The 22118-nt window shown below is 40.5% G+C and overlaps 1 protein-coding gene across 3 annotated transcripts in view; it reads left to right on the top strand.

The window, feature by feature from the left end:
• Nucleotides 1-21877, top strand: part of LOC129460298 (putative uncharacterized protein CLLU1-AS1) — a 41575-nt gene extending 19698 nt beyond the window's left edge. The window contains exon 2 of one of the 3 annotated variants that reach the window (XR_010114891.1): nucleotides 3268-7936. Coding sequence is in view for 1 of the 3 variants with exons in the window: in XM_063614297.1 (XP_063470367.1) it covers nucleotides 1693-1907 (215 nt within the window). In the remaining 2 variants the exon portion in view is untranslated. Of the gene's footprint in view, nucleotides 1-1692; nucleotides 2554-3267; nucleotides 7937-21697 lie in introns of those variants that run through there. The other 2 variants (XM_063614298.1, XM_063614297.1) reach the window with 2 other exon arrangements.
• The last annotated feature ends 241 nt before the right edge of the window (nucleotides 21878-22118 follow it).

Raw genomic sequence — 22118 nt, 5'->3', positions numbered from 1 at the left:
AGCAGATGGGGCAAGGGGGTGAGGCTCACACAAAGGGTTGGTAGGGTGGAAGGGGCAGTTAAAGGGCAGCCTGGATTTGGCAGGTACCACTGTCACTCACATTTTATCAGCCAGAAGCCACCAGCCCACAGCTAACAGCAAGGAGACTGGCACATGCAGTCCAAGTGTACAACCAGGAAACAGAGGAGAACATAGATAGTGGAGAAAACTAGCTATCTCTGCTTTAGCCTTCCAAGTGGTTATATGACCTCCCCTAACATTCTGCTAGTGACAAGAAACTCACTACTTTTTTTGAGTAAAATAATATATTTCACCTTTAAACATCCTGGGCAGTTAGGGAGTTTTTCTTCTGTTGAGTTGAAATATATTTTGCTGCATTGTCAAGATAACCTAATACTTAAGACATGGGCTCTAGAGCCAGACTGCTTGAGTTTGTATCCAAACTCCATCAACTTGGGACAATTATTTCTCAGAGTCTGTTTCCTCATAAATTAATGCATGTATTGCATGGCTTGTGCCTGACATGTAATACGTTCTCAATAAACATTAGTGCTTAATGTACCATATATTGGTGCTTGTTTTAACCTTTGTATTCACAGAGATACATCCTTGTCCTTGTCCTTGGATATTTAAAGGTATCTCTGCCCCTGTTCTAAGTATCTTCCAGAATCTTCAGCTGTTCCTCAAGTGAACTCATTTAGCATCCCTTTCCAATTCTGGTCACTATTCTCAGACTGGGGTTCAGTGTATCTATACCCCTTTGAAGAAGTGGTGTTCTTATCAGATTACAAGATTCTTTTTTTTTTTTTTTTTGAGACAGAGTCTCGCCCTGTCACCCAGGCTGGAGTGCAGTGGCACAATCTTGACTCACTGCAAGTTCCACCTCCCGGGTTCACACCATTCTCCTGCCTCAGTCTCCCAAGTAGCTGGGACTACAGGTGCCCGCCACCACACCCAGCTAATTTTTTGTATTTTTAGTAGAGACGAGGTTTCACCACATCAACCAGGAAGGTCTCGATCTCCTGACCTCGTGATCTGCTCACCTCGGCCTCCAAGAGTGCTGGGATTACAGACGTGAGACACAGCGCTTGGCCTACAAGATTCTGATATGCTCTGACCAAGGCAGAGGGCAGGAAAATTATAACATCCTTATTTTCAGCAGCTGCACATCTGTCTATGCAACCTAGGATCACTTTAGCTTTTTCACTCACCACTTCACCCAGTTACTATCTCTCGATCTTACTTTCTACAAAAATTTTTAAAATTTTATATAAATGTAATTGTTAAGCCAAATTTCTTGCATTGCTATAAGGTTTTATATTCCCAAGAGAAGATTGTTATACTTATGCCTATACACTTTTAGTATACTCTATTTGATCTTGTATTTTCAATCTAAATGGAAGTTACTGCATTCTCAAAGCCCTCCTACTACTTAACCGTGGCTAATACAGTTTCCTAGAACACAAGGAGAGTGATGAAGACCCATTTGTTAGTGTAAATGTCTTTTCCCTGGCATTATAAATGACTAATGTCAGGGATAATTACTAAGCTGATGTTTAGGATTTTTTTTTATATTTTTGAAAAGTTACTTTTTTAAAAAAAACTACACATACACTAGCACTCATTCTTGGGATGAAGACTAGCACAACTGTTTCAGTGTGAATTCCTTTAGCCTCTTCTCCTTTTGGACAGGGAGTTTCACTGTGTGTGCTGACACATTGCGTGTGGCTGAGAAGGACAAGAGAGGAGACCAAAGAAAAGGCAGAAGAAGCGGGTGGATACCACAGATAACACTTCAGGCAGGTTTAAAATTCTTATTGAAGAAAACTCACCTGGCAGTGGCTGAACTAGGTGACCCTGAAGGCTCCCTACAAACCTATGATTCTCATAATCTACCTCACAAATAAGCAGATTCCAGCCCCAGAAGCCTCAATGTACCAACCTAGGAAGTGGTAGCATTCTTTTTTTGAAATACTTGTTCTAAGTACTCTCTTCAGATCAAGAATGATGTTCTTTCTTCTTAATAGCTCCTCCGTTATCACTACTCCTCCAATCACTATCTTTGTGACTATGAAAGCCTGACTCTGAAGCCTAATCCTGAAGCTTCCTGGTCTTCTTTACTAAAGTCAGTCTTTGGTATGATTTGTTTGAGACAGATGTACGGGCCTTTTCTGTAGTAATAGCAACAATGATAGTAGCAATACTAATAGTTAATATTAATTGAGCACATACTACATGTGAGGAACATACTGTGGCATAGGTACTATATTACTAACTATCACATGTTACTGAAGAGTAAACTGAGGCACAGAAAATTACATAGTGCCAGAGGCAGTTAAATAGGCACTCCTAACTATAGAATGCAAATTACCATTCAAGCATGGGCATAGTTCCTGCCATTTACCACCCTCAGAGGCTGCAGACTTAGCTGCCAAACTGCCAAAGGTTTACACAGATGTAAATTTCAGGCTACACGAATCCCATAACCTTTTGTGCCTACTTTTCACTAGTTCACCTGACTTTGACATATCATGCTTCCATAAATGTCTTTTAACTCAGTGGTTAATAAGAAGCTAAAATGGTATTTTGGTATAATTACAAAGTAATCAGCATAAAGTTTTGGGCAACAGTTGAATTAGTGGCTCCTCAAAGAACAAAAGGACAGAACATGTTGCATTTTAACATGGTGCATTAAAAAAATGCTTACAGGATCAAGGCCATTAATCCCTTTAGTTCATTTGGACTGAGGGTGGGGAAATCCCAAGAAACAGCAATTCAATCACCTTCTTGAACAGCCCACATGCTCAGATGATTTCTGAGAAATGAACTTAACTTTTAGAGGTTTCATGATCAGCTGCTGGATGACATCCGGCACCAACCTAACCACTAATCTCAGATCTCATAGCAACACAGATCGCCTGGAACTCAAAATAGTCCTGCCTCGAGCTCTTTTCACTTCTTATCACTTCAGCAAGAGCATGTGAAGGAAAGGTGTCTGTCAGCCAACAGCTGCTAATTTTCAGAGAAATGAATGGATGTGTGGCTGCTTCCATTTAATCAGTCACCATCTATCTCAGCAGTATTAATGCTTCCATTTGACCAGCCACCTCTATCTACACATATTTCTTTTTTATCTAAGAGTCTACCGGACTTTTTCAAATTCATCTGAACATGTGATGTTTTCACGGGGCTCAACATTGAACAAAATCCTCTTTAATCCCAACCTTTCACCACTTTATTTTATTTCTCAACATTTCCCTTTCATAGAAACACATTGGAAGCTAATCCCCAAGACTTTGAGAGAAGTCACACAAGAAAGTCTGACTTTGCTGGAAGATCTTTAACCTGCTTCAAGCCTTGGATGTCATCTGATCACTGCTCCTGATTTCTTTATCCTTGGACTGCAGTTAGAGACTCGGCTGCTATAAAGTGAATTACTCTTGAATAAGGGCATAGTTTCCACTGTGATAACCTTGTTTCTATCCATGACAGCTAGGGAACCTGCAGCCTGAGAATGCTTTGCTTGGTAGCAGGTGTAATGTAGTTTTGACTAAAATTCTATTGAAGAAAACTCTCTGAGCTTGTCCCCAGACAATTTATGTCAGCAGAAGAAATAAATAAAGAAATAATAACAGAGTATATTATTTGAATTTGTTGCAGTGGGGTATATTGTTTTATGACAAAAAAACAAGTAACAATTTTTAGTTGCACACTTCTAGGTCACCTTAATGGTTGGTTCCGGCACAAAATTTAATATAAGAAAATGTGAAAGCTCCTCCCCTAACTTCTGCCAAACCTCTCCTGTGTGGTTAACTGCTGCTTTCATGTCCCCTGTCACTGAGAGGACTTTGGTAGTCATATTTCGTTTCTCTGTAATTCCCATATGTACTTGCCTTAAGTTAAAAACAACCAAGCATACATTCTCCTTTGCTTTGTAGGAGGTGGTGCCCAGAGTTCATAAACTGAATTTAAATTATACCAAAAGAGATCTTCAAACTATGAAGAAAGCCTAGTATATGAATGTTTGCTCACAAAGACCAAGTAAAGCTACTGTATTGCAGAGGAACCAACAGTTTAGTATAATCCAATTCAACTTGCAAGCAATCATTAATTATTTTCTGGGTTTATTATATCATTAATGGCTATAAATAAGCCATGTATTTCAGTTGAAAGGAATCAATTCTACCTTTAAATCAAATCTGAAGTAGAGGAAGGGGAAAAAGAAGAAGAGGAAGAGAAGGAGGAAGAAGAAGAAAAACAAGAACATGAAGAAGAAGGAGGGGGAGAGGTGAGGAGAAGAAAAAGAGGTAGTGGAAAAATAAGGAAGAGAATAGAAGGGAGAGGGATAACAATGACACCAGCTGTTAAAAAATCAAAAAGTGGATCTGTTAGTCCTCCCTCCCTCTCAGGCACCCAATCTCAGGTGTTGCTAGACAGAGGACAGCAAGACCCTTCTAATTTCCCACCCCAGCAATACACCCAAGTGCCATCTCTTCCTGAAATGCTAGAAGGGAGCTAACATTCACTGGGCTCCTCTTACAATCATTTACATTCTTTGGTACTTTACATGGCTTAGATGTATAGTTCCATTTAATTCTCAAACAATGGTATAAGGTAGACAATGTTATTTCCATATTTATAGATTAAGTTCAAGAGGTTGAAAAATTTGCCCTAGGTAACACAGCTAACAAGAGAGGAACTGGCATTGAACTCTGCATGTCTGGATTGCCAAACCTAGACTTGTTCCATCATCTCACATGCACTTCACCTTCTCTGCTCTGCCGGGAGATTGATCTGGTATCTCCTCTGCAACCTGGTAAGCCTGTCTGTCTGGCACAGCTTATCCAAAAAGGGTCTCCTAATACCAATCTTTGTTCCCATACATTGTTGGTGAGTCCCAGCCCAAGCAAGGGCAATTTGCTTTTGCAGGTTACTTTCCCAAAGTGGCTATGCATTTGTGTTTCTTACCGCTGAACATAAGACAGTCCATTGTTCAGGCATAAACCCCAACCCGAGACAACTGGGTACATTGATAGTTACCACACAGATGAAAAAACTTTGATGGAAAGGGCAAACACTGGGAAACCCGTGGAAAATTGGTTTCATGTGGTTTGATTACACTGGCTCAAAATATCCCTTTTTCCTGATCAGATCAGAAATTGATATGTGTGTTGCTATTCTGAGCTATGAGTCTGAGTATTTTTTTTTAATGATGTAGGGACTCTTCCTTTGAATATCCGTAGGCCCTTTAAATGAGATGGAAGAAAATCTTCCAGTATTGTCACACTTGATATAATATTTTTCAAGGAGAGACTGCCAGGGTGAGGATGTACCCTCACAACCCACAGTAAGGAGAAAAGCAAAAGAAATTGGAGGAGAAAAGACTTAAATGTGCTGAGGGCTGATTCTGACTCTGTGCTAGGCACTTGGTTTGCCACTTGGCTAACTTTATTTTCTTCATTCCTCTCAACAACCCGGTGAAGTATAAACATTCTACCTGCACACCACCCCACTATCACCACCATCACCATCACCACTGCCACCACCATCACCACCATTACCATGAAGACTGAAGGAGCAATACTCCATGTAGAGTCCAGTAGCTGTTGCGTGATGGAGCTGAGAACTGAAATCATATCTCCTTGGGCTGTTTTCACTACACTGCACAATCTCCTAATGAGCAGGGCTCTGTTTTTGGCCTGAGGAATGAAAGAGTGACAAGACATACTCTGTGTGTGTGTGTCCTGTATTCAAGAGGCTTAAAATCTAGTTAGGAGACAAATTTAAAAGGTCAGTAGCAACCGATGCTTGCAAAAATGCTGAGCCCAACAAAGGTACAGAAGTCCAGAGGAGCCACTGATTACAAAGACCCCAAGTGGTAGAGGCGTTCTCATGAAGGACAGAGACTTGGGTAGGGCTTAGAAAAGAAAGCCAAGGACTTACAGACATGGAGAAGAGGCCAACAGCTGTCCCAGAAGGCAGGTCACCTTGAGCTAAGAATACACATGCTGTTTTTAGGGAACAAAGTGAGTGGCTGTGGCTGCTATTATTTCAGAGGTAAGCATGGAGCGAGAGTTAAGAAATGCCCCTTTGGAAGGTATGTTAGACCCTTGCTCCTCAAAGTGTGGTCCGAGTACCAGTGCTGTCACCATCACCTGAGTGTTTGTTAGAAATGCAGAATCTGGTTGAGTGCAGTGGCTCAAGCCTGTAATCCCAGCACTTTGGGAGGCCAAGGTGGGAGGACTGCTTGAGCTCAGGAGTTCCAGACCAGCCTGGGCAACACAGTAAGACCACAGTGAGACCTCATTTCTATTAAAAAAAAAAAAAAAAGAAAGAAAGAAATGCAGAATCTTGAGCCCTGCCCCCAACCCACTGAATTTGAATGTGCATTTTTACATAGTTTCCCATATGATTTGGAGGCACAATGAAAGTTTGAGAAGAACTTCTTTAAAGAAGGAGGTTCACTCCTCTCATTTTTCTTCCTTTAGATACCAAAATAAGGCTGAAGAGGACTTGAAGAGGACTAGAATGTCTTCTTTCTGCCACTCTGTCCTCTTTTTCCCGTCTCTCCCGGCTCTTTGTGTAGAGGCCTAGGTGGCTGTTGGTAAACTCAGGGCCTTTCGTGGTGCTCCCTTTCTGCTGCTTTGCCTAAAACCCAGCATTCTTTTTCTGAAACTTCTGTGTGTCATGTTTCTTCCTTTTCACTGGTACTCACTGATCTGTGAATGTCACACTCGAGAATGTGGAGCAAATTTGTTTTGAACCCAAATATCTACAACACAGAACAATTCAATTGCCTTCCCAGGAGTCAGCCCTAAAGAATTGGCCTATGTGTAAATGTGCCTGACCTGAGCATAAAAGACTGTTCCCTGTTACTAGCACCACCCAAATTCAGCAGTGGGCTTTGGAAGGACAGGGCTGCCCTCAATGGACCTGCTTGGATTCAGAACACCTTGAGAAGAGAGAGGCAGTTACAAAGTTGGGGCCCTGCCTTGTGGTTCACTCCATTTGTTCTATCTAAAATCTGAATTCCCATTGGTTTTTTATCAGTTCTTGGATGCGGGACCACAACTACCATTTGGAAAGATTTCAGGCTCAGGAGAGGCAAGGGAAAAAGAAATGTGTACAAAAACTGAGCGCTCTTCTAGTTTCCAGATCCGACAAGTGAACAGCTTGGAAGTTGTCATCCTTATCTACAAAAGAAAAAAAAAACTGAACAAACTGAAAACTGGAAACTCTTCTTAGAACCTTCAGAGAATTGAGGTCACAGGCCGAACTGCCTCCCAGACAACAGGGGAGTCAGACGGATGGATACAGAGAATTTCAGTTTACCAGGAGCAGAAGCCAGGAAACTGAGCAGTAATTGACAAATTGCTGTAAGCTGTGTGTGGACAAGTTTGAGACTTAAAAACTCCCGGGGTGCCCAATCACAGGGGCCTCCCCATACCTTCCTGAGTTGTACCTCCAGGAGTAACATCAGGTTTCCACTATGGAACCTGAAGAAAAATTCTCTCCTCTTTCCCTTTGGGGTTGAGGGGTTGGGATGGAGAAATAGCCGTGTTGAAATAAGCCCGGAGCTCTCTGTTCTCCTTAAGAAGGATTTCCTTCAAGGGAAAATACTTTATAAGAACCCATCCCACGGGGGTTTTACCAGGGGCCTCACCGACCTGGGAAAGGGAAATACCCAACTCAGGCTCACTAAAAGACAGATCTAATCACAGGGCTGTAGAATTCTTTCTCTCCCCCCACACAGTACCAACACAGCAACGATGCTCCGAGTAAATAACAAGGGATTACAGCTCACAGAATTGCAAGCCTCAGTCCCTATGTCAGGAGTCTCTAGGAAAATTCAAGCACAACAGGGGAGATAAAAGCAAGGGCACGGGAAATTTTAGCCCCTGATACCACAGCTACAGCAAATGGTAAAACCACAGCCTAACTCCTAGCTGGATAAACATAAAACCTTACGCTAAGTTAGTGGCGAATCTGTAATGAAGGTACTTAACCAGCTGTAGTCTCTGCTCACAATAGCAGGATGTTCTAGGTTCTCTGCTTACAAAAGAAACAAAGAAATAAGAGAAACAACCACATGGTTTTGAGATTTAGAGAGGAGGGAACATTACCTTCCTGCAAGCTCTACCCTCTTTGAACTTGACGGGTGTCATCTAGCCACAGACAATTATTTATCTGCAGTTCTTACTGTCTTGTGAAATACACTGCAGCTGACATTTTAGAGATTACAGAACCCAGTTGGTTTATTTGTTGCAAGTCATCAAGATTTCCATGAAGGCATTATAGATTATTGCAGTAATGAGTTTAGTTAATTAATGCTAAGTATTTAAGGTGATAACTTTACATTGACAAATCTTACATGTTCAAGTTTCTCCAGCCTCTTTTTCCAACCTGCCTGCCAACGTGTGGGTGCCATGGGGGAGAAAACTCTCCTGAGAATTAAGGACAACTAGCTTCCAGTTCTGATTTTGCTATACATTTGCTGTATAATCAAGTGGAAATCACGTATCCTTTCTGGGGCTCAATTTTCCCATCTGTAAAAGAGGATAATAATAGTTACCCTATTTCAACCACAAAGTCAGGATCAAATAAACTAGTAAGATGTCATATCAATGCAGTTATTTTTTTCCCTGTACTCTGTAGGCCAAGACCAATGCACAGGGATTAATGTCTGTTAAAAAAAGTCTGTAATTGTATATGTATATTATATGATGAGAGTACTGATAATCACTAAAATTAAGTATAATTCAGATGTAACTTAAAAATCAGTCCTTAGAAAGTATGAACATTGATATGGTTTGGATCTGTGTCTCCCCCTAAATTTCATGTTTAATTGTAATCCTCAGTGCTAGAGGTGGGGCCTGGTGGGAGGTGATTGGATCATGGGGGTGGTCCATAATGAATGGTTTAGCACCATCCCTTGGGTATTGTTAATGTGCTAGAGCTCTCATGAGATCTGGTTGTTTAAAAGTGTGCGGCACCTGGCCCTCTGTCTCTTCCTCCTGCTCTGGCCATGTGTAGATGTGCCTGCTTCCCCTTCACCTTCTTCCATGATTGGAAGTTTCCTGAGGCCTCCCCAGCCATGCTTCCTGTACAGCCTATGGAACCGTAAGCCAATCAAACCTCTTTTCTTTATAAGTTATCCCGTCTCAGACATTTATTTATAGCAATACAAGATGAACTAATACAAACGTTTTAATAGAAATCATGAGTTTCTCTGAGTTTCACTGTATTTTTCTGATTTCTTCACCTTCTCTTCGTGAGACTCCACATTCCATCTCCTTTGCATCTCTCTCCAGAGCCCCACTTAGGTTGTGAAGGTGTTTGGGGCGAAACAGAGTTTTGAAATTTCCAAACATCTTTGAGACACTCTAGTCAGTTTAAAATTGGCTGCATGTGGATTTTTCTCTAAAAGGAAACCAAATAAAATGTTCTTGACATGGCAAACAAACAGCCATCCTTCCTGAGGGCAATATTTTTAGGAGCTAAGTGTAAATGAATCAGAAACAGCCATGGTAATTGCTTGTCCTTCCAAACACAAAAGAAGTTAAAAAATACATTCCTCATCCCAAATGTAATTTGGGTTTTATTTAATTACAAACAATTGTGTAAAATGTTGGGGCCATTTGAGAATCACATCAGGCAGTCAGATTCCACATCTCCTTAAAAATCTTACCACTTACATATAACACACAATTACTGGTTTGCTGAGTAAGAATAAATCATTCCCACGACCCAGAAGAGGACAAAATTGGAGAAACAGCATTAGTCATCTCTCCCCAGGCATGCTCATGAAAGGCAGGCCTATGAGGAGAGACACCAGGCTCAGGATGGTCTGGTCATATGTCGTTGTCATTTACATGTTGTTGGATGTGAAAGAGGCACTCGGGTCTCACAGCCCATGGATGGGCTGGGGATCTGAGAGACTCGAGGTTGAGTTCCATGAGCAACTGACTGACTTGATTCAAATGAAGGAAATGGATGAATGCCAGGCTTATTCATATCTTCAGAATAATGTGACCTGAAAAACAAGTTCAAACAGGACTATGAACTAAAATTAATTGTTAAAGTAGTTAGTTTGCTTATGTTTTAGCAGCTACTTTTACTCTGTGGTAGTCAGGAGAGCATAGCGGTTAAGAAACAGTGCTCTGGGGTCCTACTCTCCAGGCTGAAATGCCCACCCTTATATTGAGTAAACCTCTCCGCTTAAGCATTCTTGTCTATAAAATAGTGCTGGTTATAGTACCCAACTCATTGGGTTGTTGTAACATTAAAAGAAACAATCTGTGCAAAATAAAGCACCTAGACTATGTCCTTTCCACGTAGTTATTGTTGCACATTTCTCTCTCTTTCTCTGTTTCATCTCAAGATTTCCTGGGTGCCCTTATTCACCTTCTAGAACCTCAACTGGCCTTGGTGTCCTATCCAATGACCTAGGTTCTATGCATATCCTAGCTAAAGCCCCCTTCACACTTTCCCCCAGCCCAACTTTATAAAGTCTTTACTAGAGCAGCAATTTTCAACTTTAATGGGCATGTGGATATCTTGGGGGATGGAGATATAATGCAGATCCTGATAGAGTAAGTTTGCATATACCCTGGGAAGATTCTGCAGTTCTAGCAGGCTCTGATGCTGATGACCCCCAGGCTGGCTGCACGTTGAGTAGCAAGGCACCAAGTAACTGGCTATCCAAATTGACTAGCATTTTCTTTTTTTCTGGGCCACTTGAATGATTGAGTGCGTCAGCTTCATCACATTAATGAAAACTAAGGTGTTGGTAAGGAATGACACCTTAACGTGACCAAGTCAGGGAGCAATTTTACATCTAAAGAAGCCTGATCCAAAGAAGGAAAAATGTGAGGCTGGAAATTTTGGGCCTTGACATATGTAGGGAAAAGATACTTTGTTAGCTGCCCTGACATTACTAGATAGGCAGTTTGCATTGTCAAGTGGTCCAATGGCAAGTTGTGAATGGTGAATACAGGAAAAAATGTTTGCCGTCATTTCTGGCAAAATTCATGCCCACTCAGAACCTTATTTGAAAATAGGGTCTTTGCAGATGTAATTAGTTAAATTGAGGCAGTATTGGAATAGAGAAGGCTCTAATCCAATAATTGGTGTATTTATAAGAAGTGACACACAGAATCAGAGAGAGACAGATGCAGAAAGAAGTAGATGGTGAGAAGACACAGAAAGAAGGCCCAGACAATGGAGGCAGAGACTGAAGTTAAGCTTCTCAAGCCAGGAGTACCAAGGATTGATAGCAAGCTTGGATGGTGTGGAGAGAGGCATGGAACAGATCTTCCCTCTGAGACTCCAAGAAGAAATGAATCCTGCTGACACCTCAATTTTGGACTTCTGGCTTCCTGAACTGTGAGAGAATAAATTTCTGTCATTTAACCACCTCGTTGGTTATATAATTTGTTATGGCATCCCTAGGTAACTAATACATCATCTGTGAGGAGTCAAGGTCAACTCAGGTGCCAAGTGATTCCCTGGAACCTAATGTTTAAAGGATATCTGTCATTTTCATCTCTGGCAGCTGAGCTGGCACTGAAGTCATTCACTGAATATATGAGAATAGTGCTAGGGTGGGCATCCTGGCCTCCTTTGCTCTCTTTGATCAATAGGGACAGAGGGAGGAGAAGGGGCAACCTATTCCCATTTGGTTCAAGGACTAGTCCCTTCAGAGTAAAGACAATTTAATACTCCTAAAAGAGGATTCAACCAGTCACTCCATTTCTTATCTGGCCAAACTGCCTAAACACAAACCCCTTGCATGTGACAAGGTCTTGGGTGAGGCAGATAGCAAAGAGAGATCAGCAGTGGAGGAAGCATTGGATGTACAGCCTCCTGGGGATTATTGCCTGGGACATGATCTAACAGAGGGTGGTGAGAGATGTTCAGGAGTCAGGTGAGAGGAGCTAGGGAGGATGTGGTTAGTGAATGGAATGAAAGTGGTCCAATCCGTCAATGCTATTTTAACCTCCTTGTAGGCATACTTGCTCTGTGTTTTTTGTCTCACATGGGCACCCAGTCTTGCCTCTAGCCTTTCACAACCTCAGACAATTTGGAAACGTTTGCTTTGACTAGTTAGGAGCCTGAGATCCACATTTATCTCAAGAAAACATACTCAATTAAGGAAAACATACTCCCCACCCATGATTATTCTATATTCAGTAACACTGGTTAAATATAGGCCTCTTGCCAAAAAGAATCCTCAGTCTGTTTAAACAGAATGAGGAAAATGCCTAAAATTATTCTTTTCCCATTTCCAGCCCAGTGCATTCATATCTTCTTTATTCCACTCCATGGTTTAAAGTACTACAATATATTCAGAAAGCACACTTTATTTACAGAAATTAAAAGATCCTATTGAGGTGCTCTAAACATATTTCTAATCCACTAGATTGGATGAAAATTACATCACCAAATGTTTGAAGGAATTGTCAAGTTCTGAGGAAATTCAAGTCCCAACCTCTCTATCTAATGTTGACCATAACACCAGATTTGAAGTTGAAATAACTTTTTTTTGTTCAAGATCTGCCTGTTACAAGGAACCTTGAGAACGTATCTTCAAAGTTTCTGAGGCTCAGTGTGTTATACATAAAATTACTCTCAAGTTTGCAGAAAAGTTTTAATAATAGATTTACAGGTCATATCGTGTCTGGAGTTGGTTCCTGCCAGTGGGTTTGTGGTCTCGCTGACTTCAAGAATGAAGCTGCGGACCTTCATTGTGAGTGTTATAGCTCTTAAAGATGGCACGGACCCAAAGAGTGAGTGACAGCAAGGTTTATTGTGAAGAGCAAAAGGACAAACTTTCCACAGCATGGAAGGGCACCTGAGTGGGTTGCCACTGCTGGCTGGGGTGGCCAGCTTTTATTCCCTTATTGTCCTCTCCCATGTTCCATTTCTGTGCTATCAGAGTACCTTTTTTTCAATCCTTCCCACGATTGGCTACTTTTAGAATCCTGCTGATTTGGTGCGTTTTACAGAGCACTGATTTTACAACCCTCTTGTAAGACAGGAATGTTCCCCAAGTCCCCACTCGACCCAGGAAGTCCAGCTGGTCTCAGCTCTCAATATAATATATGGTTAGGCAATAAATCATTCATATTTATTGTCTGAATGCACAGATGAAGAATGTCACATTGAGCAGCATCCTCATCACATTGTCTTATGAAACTATTTTCCTTTCTGTATGAATTCCTCCTCTGATTATTGATGTTGCCTGAGCTTTATTTATATGGCATAAGCCCACCTCACTCTTTACCAAATGTGGCCTTACTTACAACATGCCTGATACCTGTCATCTGGATTTTGCATATCTCTCGAATTCTGTGCTTACCTTTGACTCTAACTAGTTAGACAATCAGGAAACTTGGGAGTCTTCATTTCAGGAGCTTGTGGTGTTGCTGGAGTTTGAAATGCAGCCTCAGCTTTCTGTGGTGATTCACACTGACCCACTGCTTCTGTGTTCATTCCCATGATAGGCTCAATTCTCCCACGTGTTACAATCACCTCAGGAATGGTCTATAAGGTGAATTATCACTTAACTACATGAGGTAGAACAATAAAAACAACAAAATATTTTGATTGTTTTATAGATAAAATGAGATATTATATTTGAATATTTATTTAAATATGCTAAAGTTCCACAGAAATGTATTCAAGATGGAATGTTTTCTTCATTTAATAAAAAGTTTTTAAACAATAGAACCTGGCTGCATACTCCTATGGCTTTTCAACCTTCTGGGCTTATCTTCAGCACTTCCATTTTATGGAAGACTGTGTCTTCAGGGCATTGAAGACGTCTCTATCTATTCCTTCAACAAATGTTTTTGACCACTTACTATGTAACTAGTACTCTTCTAAGCACTGGTTGTGTCCCTAGCAAGAAGACTGATTAAATAAATAAATAAATAGGCACTGGTTGTAATAGAAATAAATAAGAAAGAATATATGCCCTCATAAAACCTATATTCTAGTATTAAAGACCAACAATAAACAAGTAAACTGATATTATCACTCTGAATTGGATTCATGTTATGAAGAAGATCAGAAACAATAACAAACAAGAGAGGAGCAACTTTAAATGGTCAGTCTGAGAAGTCCTCTCTGAAGAGGGACATTTAAGTTGAGACCAAACGATGAGAAGGAGCCCTGTGTATGAGTGAAGCCTGAGCGGAAGAACTTTCTACAGAAACTTGTCTGTGGTATGAAATAGCAGCTGAAGGAAGAGAAGTGCAGCTGCAGTGATGCAGGGAGTGGGGAAGAGGTTGGAGAAGGAACAGGAACCAGATCCTACAGGATCCTGCAGGGGCCAAGTGCCTGGATTTTATTCCACAATAGCAAGCCATTGAAGAAAGTTTCGCACAAGTGTGACATGATTTGATTTCTATGTTAAAGGATCACTTGAGTTTTGGAAGGAAAATTAGTTGGAAGGGGACAAGAATAAAAACAGGAAAGCAGTTTTGGCATGGTTATAGTGCATCAGGCAAAAGGTGATGTTGGCAGCAGAAGAAAATGGAGAAAAGCAGAGAGAGTTGAAATATTTTAGAGTTACACTAAACGGGACTCATCAAGGGATTAGAGGGAATTGGGGATGAAAAGAGGGAAGGATAAGGACTTGTCCATTTTTATAGTCCCAGCCCTTAGCACAATGCCTAGCACATAATAAATGCTCAATATTTAGAATTTATTTTATTTTCTTCCCCCATAAAAGCTAAGTCTCTCAAATTAATGATCAGGGAAAGAACAGAGTAGTGTCAAAAAAATTAAATAAGTAAAAGGAGACTCTAAAGAATGCATAAAGGGGGAAAACAAAGACTAAGGCTTCGTTTTGGAGAAGTTGGTTAATGACTTTACTGTCAGTGGATCAAGGTTAAAGTCTTTATGTCTTTTCTTTCAGGCAGATTTCCAATAAATGTCTAAGGAAGTCCTAGGCCAGCAGAGGCAGAATTGAATATTGCATGGTGAATAAAGGATGGCACTGTATATGGAAAAGATATTTTTAAAGTGATCCTGTGATTTAGGAAATAATTTTTCATCGTCTCCTTGGCTGACTTTGAAGAGAGAGCTTAAGAACAAAGAAAAGACTATGAAGCATATAGTCCAAAAATTATAGAGCTAAGCAATTCTGTCTTGGTACACTGATTCAGATATTACAGAGGGCATTATTTTAGCACTCTGTTTTAGCATTAATATCTCATACACACACAGACACATTCTTTTTCAATACAGAAATAGACAACATAATCTTTGCAAAATTTTAAATAGGAGGTACAAATATTTCTGTGCTTCAGATTGCTGAGGTTAGGTAAAAATAAATGAGGGTTATACATTTTAAATATTAAAACAAGTGACTGCAGACAACCATACTTGAATTGGCACCCCTGGTTTAATTCTAGACCCTTTAGAAATTCTGACATTCTTGAAAAGGGATTTCAGGCCCTGTTAGTCTTTCTTTCAAGATTCAATTTATGGACCACTTTTTTTAAACCCTGCTGCTCCTTACATAGTTTTGAGTGGTGCCTTCTAAATTCCCTGTAAGTTAACTTAAAAATAAAATAACTTGCCTTTATGTTAATACTATTTCAAGTCTAAAAATGGCATTCACAAGTTTTGTCTTGCTCTTTCAACTCTTTTTGCAGTACTTAGTCTCCAGAATATGACTGATGGATGGGCTACTCCAGGAAAGAACACATCACACACACCTGAATTCCATTCAATTAGAACAGTGATGTTTGTGGGTTCTATTTATTCTCTGTCCCTAACCACGCCTCCTTCATTACTCTTGCAGCCAAATGTTAACTGAAATATCAACAGCTTCAAAAAAAATTGTATTTATTAACAGATGACCCAGTTATTGCAGGAATGAAAGAAAAGAATAATGGCTTTTAAAGGGAAAGAAAGAATAATTCTAAAGCATTGGCAAGTGGCACCAATAAACACTAACATGTAGGCTGAAGGGTCTTTTGGAGGGTCTCTCAAATCAGGTGTCTGGCTTTCTCTTCCCTTTACATTATGGTCAGCTCTGAACCTCAGATCTTCTCCAGAGGTACACTGACTTCATAGCTAAGTACAGTGTGGGAAACATCTCCTCTGCAGGATACATCAGAGCTAACCCACTGTTCCCAGTGGTAAGATTTCTAAAGAGGTACTGAACTTCTTACTTTATTTTGCAACTGCACTCTCTCTCCCAACCTGGAATGGAAGGATTAAATACCTTACATAGCCCGTTTATTTGGCGGGAATCCTGTAATAGATTATTTCAACCCTTTTGAAAGTTTTTTCTAACTCCCTGTCCCTTCTTTAAACAGAATTAATGGCTCCGTCCTTTGGCTCACTCAGCACCTATTCTTATTCCCTTACCCTCCTGTACACAATACTTTATTATACTTAATCATATACTATATTGTCTGTTTTCCCCCACTAGTCTCCTTGAGAGAAGGGACTTGCTGTATTTGTACTTGTATTCCTGAATGCATGTTAGAGGTGCTATTTCAGTGTCCTACCTAAATGGAAAGATCAGGAAGGCATTTCCACTGTATTAATCCCTCCTCCCTCAGGGCACTGTAAAGTAGTGATTCAAAAGTAAAACAGGTGTTCAAACATATCCATTCCTCCCTGGATGTGTTCAGATCATCAAGAGAAGCGTGGAAGAAGGTTTAATGGAACCACACATAACACACAGCACTCTTATCCACACCACATAGTACCACTAGTGGAGAAAAAAGGAAAAATGTGGCTCCTGAGATCCTACATGCTGGGTTTGGGGCCATTTTATCCCAAGCTTCTGGCTTAGGAGGAAAACACTATTGAAATTCTGCACAGTCAGACACCCTGGACACAACTCAAGGCTGTGGACGTGACTATTTGTCTATTGTTGTTATTGTCACTGTCAGGTAACAACTTATCTTAGCATTCCTACATCCGCAGCCTCAGAGCAGAGAAGCCACTGGATTTCACTGATCTTAAAAGAACTTTCTTGAGTTCAACCAATACTGTTCATAAATTTTAAACAGGAAACTCAGAAACCTAGCAGTCAATGCTATCATTTCAAAAGAACAATCTTAGTCAATTCAGTTTATTACCCTTGAATGTTCAATCCCTGAAAATGCAGCATTTAAACCTTCACTTCAGGCTCTCTTGTTGTATTACCAGGGCTACCAATATAACTTTCTATTCTAGTCAACATTACAAAGTCTTTGGCCAGGAACCAAGTGTACTTTATAAAATAAACTTTCTGGTACCACTGAGGGTGATGCCCGGTGAATGTTTGGTGAATGAATAAATGAACTAGTGAATGACATTTAAACTGGCTCAATTTCCCTTCTTCCACCCAATATTCTTCATAATCACTTCCCTTGACATCATGTGCGAGACACCAGTATCACAATGTGAGTTTAGTTCTGGAAGATGACAAATGTAAAGAAGCAGCTTGGCTACACGTGTCACAAAAATGCATCAGAAAAGTTATAGATGACTCCAAAAAGGTGACTTCTTAAAGTCACTATTTTTTTTAATCAACAGAGCCATAAATTCCAAAGACTAAGCCCTGATAGGAGTTGCATAGAGTCCCTGTTCCTCAAGAGTATCAAAATAGAATGAGAGAAAGTCATAACATCAAATATATTTTTAAAATGTACCCTTCTCCATAATTTTAAAAGATGTAGTTAGGAGAAACCTATGAATGATTTCTAAATAGATCATTTAAGTCATGGCACCATCTGCAACTTTTGTCATGATATAATTAATTCCTCTCTACAAATCTTTCCTTCCTTCCTTCCTTCCTTCCTTCCTTCCTTCCTTCCTTCCTTCCTTCCTTCCTTCCTCCTCCCTCCCTTCCTCCCTCCCTCCATTCCTCTCTTTTTTCTTCCTTTCCCTCTTACTAGTCACTAGAGATAGATGTATTCATAAACATTATCTTACATATGCCTTACTACAATGAAATATAAGTACTACTGTAATTATTTTTGCAATTTGGGAAACAGTGTGGGAAACATCTCCTCTGCAGGATACATAAGAGCCAACCCACTCTTCCCAGTGGTAAGATTTCTAAAGAGGCACTGAACTTCTTACTATATTTTGCAACTGCTCTGTGTGCCCAGGGTCACACAGCAGAGTTAGAATTCAAACTCAGGACTGAAGATTCCAAGATTCATGATCAACCTATTTTATCAGTTTTTTTTTCATCATACAATAATGTCTTTCAGGGGTTATTAAGAGTTAATTTTAAAGCTAGCCAAGCACTGTTACTCATGCCTGTAATCCAAGCATTTTGGGAGGCTGAGGTGGGTGGGTTGCTTGAGCCAGAGAGTTTGAGACCAGCCTAGGCAACATGGTGAAACCCCAACTCTACAAAAAATACAATAATTAGCCAGGCATGGTAGTGCATGCCTATGGTCCCAGCTATTCAGGAGGCTGAGGCGGGAGGATAGCTTGAGCCTGGGAGGCAGAGGTTGCAGTAAGCTGAGATTATGCCACTGTACTCTAGTCTGGGCAACAGAGTGAGATGAAACCTTCCCTCAAAAAATTTTTTTTAATTAATTAATTTTAAAGCTAATGGAAAGGAAGAAAAAACTTGAAAAATATAAGATAAATCGAGAAGACAGCATATTTTATAGCCCTAAACCAAAAAATAAGGGTAAATAGAATTGAACAATGATTAAATTTTAGTTTCTTCAAGAATCTTCTGGATGTATTATAAAAATTGATCATATGTCCCTAAAAGCCATAATATAATTATCTGAATGTAATCATTTGACAAGAAAATCAGTTAATCAGTTCTATGAGGGTAGTTTGATATTCGACAGCAATGATGGCCTGCAGGGACAGAGACTAAGAATACAGATGGAGACACTTGGGGAAGGGCATCATTTACAGACAAGCCCAAGATACTTTACTGCTAAGGTTTCTCTGTTCACCTCTTTATCGAGTAGAGTGTGTTCCTTTAAAGATAAAATGGAATGTTCACATTTCTGCAAGGGATTTCCAGTTGAAAGGATGATTGGTCAAATGATTGGATGCTCTTGGAGTCCAAAATCCTCAACTAACTGGCCTACAAAGTGCCCCAGGATCTGGTTCTCTGACAGCTCCAGCCTCATCTCAGCTACTCCCATCTGGCTTTCAATCCTCCTAAGCCACGGGCCTTTATTTTTTCCAGAGTGCCATGCCCCATCTGTTTCGGGGTCTTTACCTTTTCATTACATTTCCTTTACCCATCCCCTCTCTGCATTTTCTCTCTCCTCTACCTCCCAAACTCTTTCTTATTTACTTTTATTTCTTTTTAAATTAATTTTAATTTGTATTTTTAGTTCTGGGGTATACGTGCAGGATGTGAAGGTTTGTTACACAGGTAAACATGTGTCATGGTGTTTTGCTACGCTTATCTTTATTTTCACGTCCCAGCTTACTTGCTTAGAGAGATCCACAGGTAGCACAGGTCAGGTATGTTCCCCACCCCAGGCTGAACACTTGCTAGTACCAGATGTTGTTCTAAATGCTTCGCATGTGCTATCTCAGTTAATCTCCACAGCAACCCTGAGAGGAAGGTACTATTATAGCTTCATATTATAGCTGGGGAAACTGAGGCATGGAGCGATTAAGCAACTGGCTACTGTCACAGGGATGGTGAGAGGAAGAATAAGACTTGAGCCTCTTGGGCAGATTCCAGAGCCCATCATTCTCTCAGGTATTTGGCTAAATTGTCTCTCTTAGGATGTCCTATCTGCCCACTCCTGGCATCCTTCTTGAAGCATGCCTCCTCATAAATTTTTGTGAAATTATTTGTTTTTGTCTCTTTCCTACTATAATCTCTGTGAGAGTTCAACCACAGTCCTTGTATCTAGCACTGTGCCTGAAATATAACAGGTGACAAAGAGATATTTGAAGAGTAAAAATTAGAAGGTCAAAGAGAAGGATAGATGAAGGAGCAGATAGTCTTTACTGGTGTAGGCCTTTAAAAAATGGTGCCAGTGCCTCTTGGATTTTGAGCTGTATTAGCACGCAAAAAAGAACCCTGTCCCTGGGTCGGCAATATTATCATCGTTTACAAAGAGCAGGGTGCTTAGGGCTACATATTTTGGACAGACCAGGTCTTGGCCCACCTCAATTTAATTTTTTCAATAGGAAGCACTGCTGTTGCAGGATGCCCCAGACCTGACCAAACTTTTAAGAGGTCAAGAGGTCAACAATAAAACTGGTATGGAGCAGAGGAGTGGAATAAAATGGCATAGTATTTTTAAGCTAAAAGAGATCATACACATAGCCAATGCAGCTTCATGCTACAGTAGTTGATGTAGCAATGATTCTTAGTTACTTGAGCCGTATTTCTTCAACCATATCTTCATCTGTTTTTGGCATAGGCTAAGGTATTCAAGAGTGTTCTGACAGTGCCCTCCTATCTGGTGTGCTCTGCCGCTGTCAGACAAAGATAAGACACAGGACATTTTAGCAAAGCCATGTGACTGTGATGCCGACCCTTTCATCCAGTCTATGGATGAGACAGTGATTGATAATACCTTCAAAACATCCTCCACTTACCAAATGTCTGAACTGAAACACAAATTGACAGTCTTAAGGCATAAAGCAGTTATTTCACAGAAGTGTGAGGTTTGAACACAGGCTTCTGAGGAAACAGCACTTTGCAAAGTTTTCTTAATTGAAAATTGCAAGGCAGTTTTGGTGAAGATCAAAGGCTGATTTCAAAGAACAGACCTTCCTGAATATTTTTCTTCATTCTGGTATCTGACCTACCTAGAAGTACAACTCCAAACCCAAAGGTTGCGTAAAAAAATATTGCTTGGGGCACAGATTTGTAATGAGAAAACTGCCCTCTTGCTAGCCTTGAACTTGGGCAAGTCAGTTGACCTCTCAGAGTCTCAGTGTTCTCATCTGCAAAATGAAGCCAGTTCTTCAACAAACACCTGCATAATGACTCCTGTGTGTGATGTGCTATGGATGATGGAAGAGCTATCATTTCTCAAGTGCATACCACGTTTTGGGGGCTTTACCTCTGTTATCTAACTCCATTCACAATAAAGCCGTTTAGTGGAAACATTGGAAACTGAGGCTTGGAGAGGTAAGCAACACAGTGAGTGGAAAAGCCAGGATCCAAACTCGAGTCTGGACCCCAAAACCTTTGCTTCATTTGCTCAGCTTCACACAAGCCCATGTGTGGGAAAGGGCTCTGAAAAGTGGGAGGGCAAGATATTGATCACTGTATGTATATGATCACAATATATCATTTATATGCAGTTTCAAATGGACTTACGCTCTCCTCCTGAATTCTTGTCTCTCCCGTTGTTAGAGTGAAGCAAAATCCTTGGGGAAACTTTCTTTAACCCATGGAACGCCATAGGAAAATGTAATGGAGCTTGCAGTAGATTTGCCTGCCTGCCTGTGGCTCAGCCTAACCTCCATATTTTAGGGGGTAGGAGAGTGGTTGTGATGAATTCTCTAGAGAACCCACAGGCTGGGGCAAGGGACCCAGACGTCCTTTCTTTTCTCTTTTCCGAAGCATCAGAGCATCTACAGGCAAGATCCCTTCAACTGTCAGCATAAGCTTACACTTGGGGAGCACTTATTCTCTTGAAGATGATTTATCTGTAAAGGCTTCGAATGATTGAAGTGTTGGTAAACTCAGACGCTACTGTCTCACACTCTTTTTTCACTCCTGCAGCTGCTGGTTGGTTTGAAGAGAAGGTTAGTGCTCTCAAAAGCAATGGACAGCATTGGGTCAATATTCAGTGGCCGGGAGACAATCTGGGTTATTACATATGCTGCTTTGTTGTGAACTGGAATTGGCATCATGTCTCCAACGTTCTGAAGCCAAGGCTGAGGATATACAAGATCTAGAATCATTAAGGGTGTGATAAAGTGCTGAAAAACACAGGAGAATGCATTGTTCAGTGAATGAAAATTGAAAAGAGAGATGGAGACAAAGACTAAACAACTGAATAGCCGATTTTTTTTTTTAACTCTCAGGATGTTTTCTCCTCCCCGGATGGACACAATTTTCTGTGGTGTTACATGATAGTATTGCCTGGGGTGACCATACAATTTACTGACCGACACAGGAGATTTTGAGAGTAACAGAAATG

This window comes from Symphalangus syndactylus, chromosome 13, assembly GCF_028878055.3.
Source record: "Symphalangus syndactylus isolate Jambi chromosome 13, NHGRI_mSymSyn1-v2.1_pri, whole genome shotgun sequence".
NCBI lineage: Eukaryota > Metazoa > Chordata > Mammalia > Primates > Hylobatidae > Symphalangus > Symphalangus syndactylus.
The sequence above is the reverse complement of the archived record's forward strand: the minus strand, read 5'-3'. Positions and strand labels throughout refer to the sequence as shown.